General features: G+C 43.7%; 1 protein-coding gene across 1 annotated transcript; it reads right to left on the reverse strand.

The window, feature by feature from the left end:
- Positions 1-1,595: 1,595 nt before the first annotated feature.
- On the reverse strand, positions 1,596-3,512 carry LOC122038128 (cytochrome P450 93A3-like). Its single transcript, XM_042597736.1, has one exon. It carries the CDS (start codon positions 3,375-3,377, stop codon positions 1,854-1,856), a length of 1,524 nt encoding a protein of 507 aa, XP_042453670.1. The 5' UTR covers positions 3,378-3,512; the 3' UTR covers positions 1,596-1,853.
- Positions 3,513-8,123: the final 4,611 nt, after the last annotated feature.

Raw genomic sequence — 8,123 nt, forward strand, 5'->3', positions numbered from 1 at the left:
AACTTCAGCAAGGAGTGAATCACCTCCAACGACTAGGGTTGCAGGTGTTGATACTTGTACGAAAGGTGGAGGCATCCATCCCACCTACAGAAACGTTCCAGCTAAGGGAGGGAGACCCTCTGCTACTAGGGGTTGTGGGGGGAGGATATTGCTATAGAAATCCTTGCTGTGCCTTAGAATTAATTTTATTAACACTTTCTAGGGTGATGATTGCAGCACCACCATGACTTCTTTGTTTACCAGAGTCAAGGTTATCAGTCGTCCTGCTAGTGTTAATCATCGTAGTGTCTTGGCTTAGATTTTTCACAGATGGTGCCAATTTGTCCAGTCAAATTACCATGGATAATCAAATCACTAGTCAACGAGCAAGCTGAGCTATGTGTGCTCTGAAGATTGCTTGTGAAGGAGGCAAACATGCATGAGATACTCTTCCAAAAGAAGGTTAGGATGGCCGTGGAATGAATCCCGAGGTGACTTCGACACTCAAATTAGGGTTTTCTTTGAGATGATATATAGAAAGTGAGCTAGGAGAAAGGAGATAGATCTTGGTAGAGTTTCTATGAAGGATGTAACCTCCTCTTGTTTTTTTCTTCATGAGTGATTATATGCTCCTCCAAAGAGCATTTCCACATCAGCCAGAATATCATCCTCGTAGGGGCTAAAGAGGAAACTAGATCCGAGAGCTATTCGTAGCCCCCCACTCACACAACACCATGTGTTAGCTAGGTTAGCATCTAAGGGATCGAGCCTGACAAACTTGTAACTGCCAAGCCATTCTTAGAATGCCATGCGTCTAAGAATATTATCTCGCTATTCCTAGGATGTCACGGGTATGGGAACATTCGCCGTTACCGCTAGTGAGTTCATACAGAAGGAAAACCTATTTCAATGATGGAGAAAGTGATATTAGTACAGAGTGACCTTAAAGAAGATGATATATAGCTTCGCCTGAGAAGGAAAATACTAGCGGCTGAGGCTAAGATGAAGTTGTCGCTTGGGGCTATAGCGTAGACTGAGATGATGTCTGATGCCGTGGTGAAGTTTAAGACTGAGATGGAGCCTGGTGCCGAGATGAAATATGAGACTGAGATGCAGTTAGAGACTGAGATGACATCTGACGCCTAGATGAAATCCGAGATTGAGATGGAGTCTGACACCGAGATGGAATCTAAGACTAAGATGAAGTATGAGACTGAGACGACATCTGACGTTGAGATGGAATCCGAGACTGAGATGGAATCTGATGCCAAGATGGAATCCGAGACTGAGATGAAGTCGGAGATCAAGATGAAGCCTGAGATCGAGATGGAATCCGAGATAAAGATGATGTCTGAGACCAATATGGAATCCAAGAATGAGATGACGTTTGGGACTGGTTCATTGATCGAACCTAATCTGTAGAGAAGAGCATGTTGAACCTTATTTGAGCTAAGTTAACTACCCTTCAGATTAACTTTGACCCGTCTTAGCTTCAACGGATAGATCATCCTTGATATTGACCCAAAATGGCCAAAGAGACCTCCGCATCAAAAAGAAAGGACAAAACTGCATAATATGATCTCCCCTATATCCAATTATCATTTACTGAAGTTTACTAGAGATACTTGTGTCTTGTCTACAGACTATATTAGTCAATCGCATCCAGATTTGATCATATAATTAGCGAACCTATCAACAAACTATTGTCTGTTTAAGCCTGAATGTCGGCACATTTGCCCATTCTAAAACAAGATTTGTGTAGTAAGTGTGACCATATAGTTGTTTAACAAATATGAAGTTTTTATTTATCCACACGAGCAGTGCACTTGGATGGTCGAAGCTATGTTACGATTTCATGTCGCAAATTCTGAGTTTTATTCCAACGGTAACGGATTTAAGCGCGGCGCCGACGTGCAAAGCAAAGCTCTTCCCCTGGCGAGTGTCATGCTCAGTCCTTCAGCCATGTCCACAGTCTCTCCGCCGTCCGCCCCCCAATCGAAGCACTGTATCATCATTCCGAGCGCAGATTGTAGAAGCTGCAGCGCTAGGAACGACCCTGGACAAGCTCTCCGCCCACTCCCGAACGGTATCAGCTCGAAGTGCTGACCCCTGAAATCCACCGTCTTCCTTCCCTCTTCCGTGAACCTCTCTGGCCGGAACTCCAGTGGTTCCGACCACTGCGCCGGGTCCCTCCCAATGGTCCAGGTATTGATGAAGACCGCCGTGTTTGCCGGAACGTCGTAACCTTTAATCTTGCTCTCCCTGATAGATTTCCGAATGATTAGAGGGAAGACGGGGTGCAGCCTTAGCGATTCTTTGATGACAGCCTGCAAGTACGGGAGGTTGGGCACGTCGGACTCAGCCACCAGCCTTTTCTTACCGACTACCATGTCGATCTCATCTCGCGCCTTCTGCAGGATGTTTGGATGGTTGATGAGCTCCGCCAGTGCCCATTCCATGGCAGTGACCGAGGAGCTGGTTCCACCGGCGAAGACATCAAACACGAAGGCTTTTATGTTCTCCTTTGTCAGTTTCACTTCTGCGCAAGAATCCTTTGAGGTATCCATCAATATATCCAGAAAATCCTTTATTCCATCTCCTAGTTTTCCCTTCGAAGCCTCCTTCTCCTTCAAGATCGTCTCCATCATGTGATCGAACTGCCGGCGGACGTCCTCCATCCTCTTATCTAGACCTTGCAAATCCCAAAATTTGAAGATTCCAATATAATCTGCCAAATTGAACTTGCCCATCAAATCAATCATCTCATCCACCATCTTCCTGATCTCCTCTGACTCTCCCTCAGATTTGGAGGATCGGCGGCTCATCGTCATCCGGGAGATCACATTGTTGACGAACCTTGAAAGCTCGCCGCTCACGTCGACGGTGGTTCTTCCTTCCTTGGACTTGTCGTACAAAGATTGAGCCAGCGCTATCAACTCATCGCGCCGGATAGGGAGGAACAGGTCAAGCATCCGGCCACCGAGGAATTCCGACATACAAAGCTTCTTCATGAACCTCCAGTAGGGACCGTAATGCGCGAAGACGAACCCGGAGCCGCCGTAGGCGAAGTAGCTCGCGATCTTGAACTGAAGGCGGTCGGAGAAGGCCAACTCTTGCGTCCTTAATATCTCCCTGGCTGAAGAAGCAGATGAGGCAACCAAGCAGGGCACGGAGCCGAGGCGGAGGTGGAGAAGGTCGCCGTGGCGCTGAGAGAGCGTATGGAAGGATTGGTGGGGGATCTGAGAAAGGAGATGCAGATGGCCGATTATCGGCAGGCCGACTGGACTCGGTGGCAGCCGGAGGATTCGCCTCTGGCGCCGGCCGATGAGGACTAGCAATGAAATTACTAGGACGAGCAGGATGGGAACGGTGAAGCACTGGAGCTCTGCTTCTTCCATTTCTAAGGAATCAATGAATCTTAATCGGTAGTATACGTGATGCTAAATATAATATTAGAGTTGGGACTTGGGAATTTTAATAAATAACTTTGTTTTTGTATGAAAACTTCTTAGCTATTTTTGAGCAGTGAGCCTAAGAGATTGCAACCTTCTCTCGTCTGGTTCAACGTAATTATCTTTTCTACAATAGTCAAATTACTTCGATTATGTTTTTAAAAGTGGATTTTATCCTCTTTTGTTTCTTCTCTTTTCATGCAAATCGTGAGAAATATCAACGTCGGCAATTGGCAGCCATTAGTGCAAGTCCGTGGTAGGAACAGTGAAGAGAAGAGATAAGGTGAAAGATGTGTCAATGGCGAGGGAAGGAAGTGACTCGCTCGATCGTCGCATCTGTAAATATCTATGTAGACGAAATATCTCTATCAATCTTTAATTAATGTCTATCTCCCTTCTAGTAAACTGTGTAGGCGTCACGATCTTCTTAAGATGATCTAGTAACTAACAGATGAGATATTGTCAATTTAAAATTTAGAATTCAAATATTGATATAGTCGAGATAAATACTTTCTTCATACGTCAATCATTATTTTAAGAGCTAGTAGTTATTCATAATTTATTTTCTTCATGTTAGGTCTGGGATGAGTTGGCGGAAATATTAAGAATGAGCATAGTCACTTTTTACCAACGTGTAGGGCCCCACGAAGGATTTAGGCTAAGTGTTTGATCTTGATTTGAAAATGGAATAATCATGAGTGACCTGATTACTATGTTGACCAGTGAGCTAATTACTAAGTTGACCATAAGGCATTCAATCGGGAATGCCGACAAGACAAACAGACAAGGGAGCAAGAATGTTCATAGGATGGTCGAGGGATATTCCGGTGCAATCAATCTGATGTTCAAATTAGTGAGGAATATAAAATAATTGAACAGTGATAGAAAAATGAGTATGCGGATATAAAAAAAATCATACATGTGCCCACATGAGAAGACTCCTTTTAGACAATCTCTCTCTATTAATTATATCAGTCCTATATCTTGTATCTGTATAATTATACCATCCTCTACACTCTGACACTCCACATGTAGTATTTATTGTGATGTTAGCCCATGAAACATAGAACATGTTGGGCCTCCGGGATCTGGCATAGTTAAGAGATGTTGAATGATGACAGTCTTGATAAAGTAAGTCAGAATATAATAAAACAAGGAGGGGGGTGGGGGCGGTGGGGGCTAGCTGATCTAATTGAATATTTGTTCATCTTTGCGTAGAGGAGAGCAAAGCCCCAAGGGTCGAGAGAGTCCGACCGACTAGGCGCATTTGGTTTGACTGAGTGGGCACCAAGTATTGGGAGCTAAGCCCCTAGGGTTGAGATAAGCCGACCGGTTGAATGTATCTAGACTGACTGAGTGTCCATCTCGAGGGACCTAAGGCCTTGGGGTCAGGATAAACCGATTAGCTAATTTATCTGGACTCACTGAGTGTCTATCTTAGAGATAGAAACCTTTGGAGAGCCCAGTGAAGTTATCTGCCTCAGCGATGAGCCCAACTGGGGGAGTTGTCTTAGATGTCCTGATCGGACCTTACTAACCCTCTTGTCATGAGAAACCTGATCGGAATCAATCGAGTTGACCTATCCTAGCTTTGACCTCTAGCTATGCGAGAATATTGACCTTTCTAGCTTACGTGAAGGCTTCCAATATTCCCCGTATTATAAATCTCCCCTTTAAGTCTAGTAAAAGGAGTTCCAAGGCCGATTAACTAGATAGTGTCGTGACTCAGTCTTCCCCTTGACTCTGCTTTTAGGGTTGACGTGTAAAGGGGGCTAGCTGATCTGATTGAATATTTGCTCATCTTTGAGTAGAGGAGAGCAAAGCCCCAAGGATCGAGAGAGTCCGACCGACTAGGCGCATTTGGTTTGACTGAGTGGGCACCAAGTATTGGGAGCTAAGCCCTTAGGGTTGAGATAAGCCGACCGGTTGAATGTATCTAGACTGACTGAGTGTCCATCTCGAGGGACCTAAGGCCTTGGGGTCAGCAATAAGCCGATTGGCTAATTTATATGGACTGACTGAGTGTCTATCTTAGAGACAAAAACCTTTGGAGAGCCCAGCGAAGTTATCTGCCTCAACGATGAGCCCAACTGGGGGAGTTGTCTTAGATGTCCTGATCGGACCTTACTAACCCTCTTGTCATGAGAAACCTGATCGGGAATCAATCGAGTTGACCTATCCTAGCTTTGACCTCTAGCTATGCGAGAATATTGACCTTTCTAGCTTACGTGAAGGCTTCCAATATTCCCCGTATTATAAATCTCCCCTCTAAGTCCAGTAAAAGGAGTCCCAAGGCCGATTAGCTAGATAGTGTCGTGACTCAGTCTTCCCCTTGACTCTGCTTTTAGGGTTGACGTGTAAAGGGGGCTAGCTGATCTGATTGAATATTTGCTCATCTTTGAGTAGAGGAGAGCAAAGCCCCAAGGGTCGAGAGAGTCCGACCGACTAGGCGCATTTGGTCTGACTGAGTGGGCACCAAGTATTGGGAGCTAAGCCCCTAGGCTTGAGATAAGCCGACCGATTGAATGTATCTAAACTGACTAAGTGTCCATCTCGTGGGACCTAAGGCCTTGGGGTCAGGATAAGCCGATTGGCTAATTTATCTGGACTGACTGAGTGTCTATCTTAGAGACAGAAACCTTTGGAGAGCCCAGCGAAGTTATTTGCCTCAGCGATGAGCCCAACTGGGGGAGTTGTCTTAGATGTCCTGATCAGACCTTACTAACCCTCTTGTCATGAGAAACCTGATTGGGAATCAATCGAGTTGACCTATCCTAGCTTTGACCTCTAGCTATGTGAGAATATTGACCTTTCTAGATAACGTGAAGGCTTCCAATATTCCCCGTATTATAAATCTCCCCTTTAAGTCTAGTAAAAGGAGTCCCAAGGCTGATTAACTAGATAGTGTCGTGACTCAGTCTTCCCCTTGACTCTGCTTTTAGGGTTGACGTGTAAAGGACTGTTGTTCCATCGTGTGCCTCAAAAATACACGAGTCAGGTGCCATAAATATTGGTGATATGCATGCAGCGTATCTGAATGATGATTTGTCTATCAAATCCTTCATAAATGCGAGCTTATAAGAGGTTGTCGCGTGACACTGCCATGCCGAGGTTGTCTCTTCAAGGTGACTGTTGAGATACTATCTATTCGACTGCTTGATTAGACGGCTGTGGTGATTAACCTGCCTTTTTTCCTTCCAGATTGGATGGTTGATATTCAAGGAGTTAAGATTAATTAAGGCCAATGAGGGAAGAATGAAAATGCATTCAACTTTGCTCCCCAACCTCAATAGCAGTGTCTCCAGCGATTTCTCAAAGGTTTCATAGCTTTTCTACAATAAATTTCACCAATTCCATTTTGTTTCCTTCACCTTGTTTGTATCAGCCTCCCTGATAGCCTAACCTTCATTAATTCTCTTCCTTTCTTCCATGAACTTATCTCCATGGCCACTGATAGCCCCACTCTTTGGTACACCTCCACAGGGTTGGATATTAATGGGAGAAACCTAGACCAGATTAGGTTAACCTTTAAGATCACTTGTCATGTCCTAGAGGAGTCCCTGCCCGATAAACAGACAACATCTCCCCTATAATAGTGACAATTGAAATATGTATACAATGCCACAAGGTTATTCACAAGTTATAATCAATAGCCCGTATGGTTGGAACATACACAACTACGCAGTTATATATACACTCCACTCGGTTGAAATACAATGATCACAACCACGCAGTTATATAATAAATAACCCACATGGCTGTACTAAAAACACAACGAAACTGAAAGGAAAGCCCATAAACCAAATAGACACACTACTAGCCGGATAAGCTTTACACAACAACCATTAAAAACATCAAAAGTAGCCACAAGGCTAAACACCAAGTCCACGACAAAATTATTACAATGCCAAGTATATAGATCCAAAGAAATTAATGCAATAAAAACATAAAGCAAAGTAAAGACTGTTCTCTGATATGACCTGGGATCGATAGATAGGATACTCCAAGCGACTCCATATCACTACCTGCTACCTGAGGAAAAAAAATAATACACAAATGGGATGGTGAGTGTGGGTCACACAGTGAGTAATAAACAAGATAGTGCATGGTTTATATAAAACATGAATATCAAAGTATACAATCTTAGTAGGAAAATAAGAACATGATCATACAGACATAATCAATGCACCTAAACATAACTAGCATATGATTGCACATAATCATAACCGACATGAGAAATGCACGTACCAAATCTGGAATCGACACATACATTATAATGATTAGTAAACTCACTAGGGATCAACAACAGATATGCTCATAACACCTGGGCAATATAACCGACAGCATATACATGTGTAATAAATGACATGTATGAAGCATGACAACCATATGCAACAATCATAACTCAAACAAGTGTAACATATCACAATCACATGTATCTAGTATCTACTAGACGTGCATGCAAATATATCTCCACAAGATGAGCCACGCATCATATGTAAATGTGCATGCATACCACATGGTCACCTCCAAAACCTCTCCAAACACCATGACCCCTGTATGGTAGAGAGGTCAGATTCGTGACAACTGTACTACCGTCTAACTACCACTATATAGTGGCTGAAGCTGACAATTCGCTAAATAGTTATCTAACTATATGGCATCAGAGTCCCTAACTACTCCCGGATATCA

The sequence above is a fragment of the Zingiber officinale genome, chromosome 1A (genome assembly GCF_018446385.1).
Source record: "Zingiber officinale cultivar Zhangliang chromosome 1A, Zo_v1.1, whole genome shotgun sequence".
Taxonomy (NCBI): Eukaryota; Viridiplantae; Streptophyta; class Magnoliopsida; order Zingiberales; family Zingiberaceae; genus Zingiber; species Zingiber officinale.

What these genes read in the sequence shown, in the direction of transcription:
- LOC122038128 (XM_042597736.1), bottom strand. Translation starts at nt 3,377, where the DNA reads ATGGAAGAAGCAGAGCTCCAGTGCTTCACCGTTCCCATCCTGCTCGTC.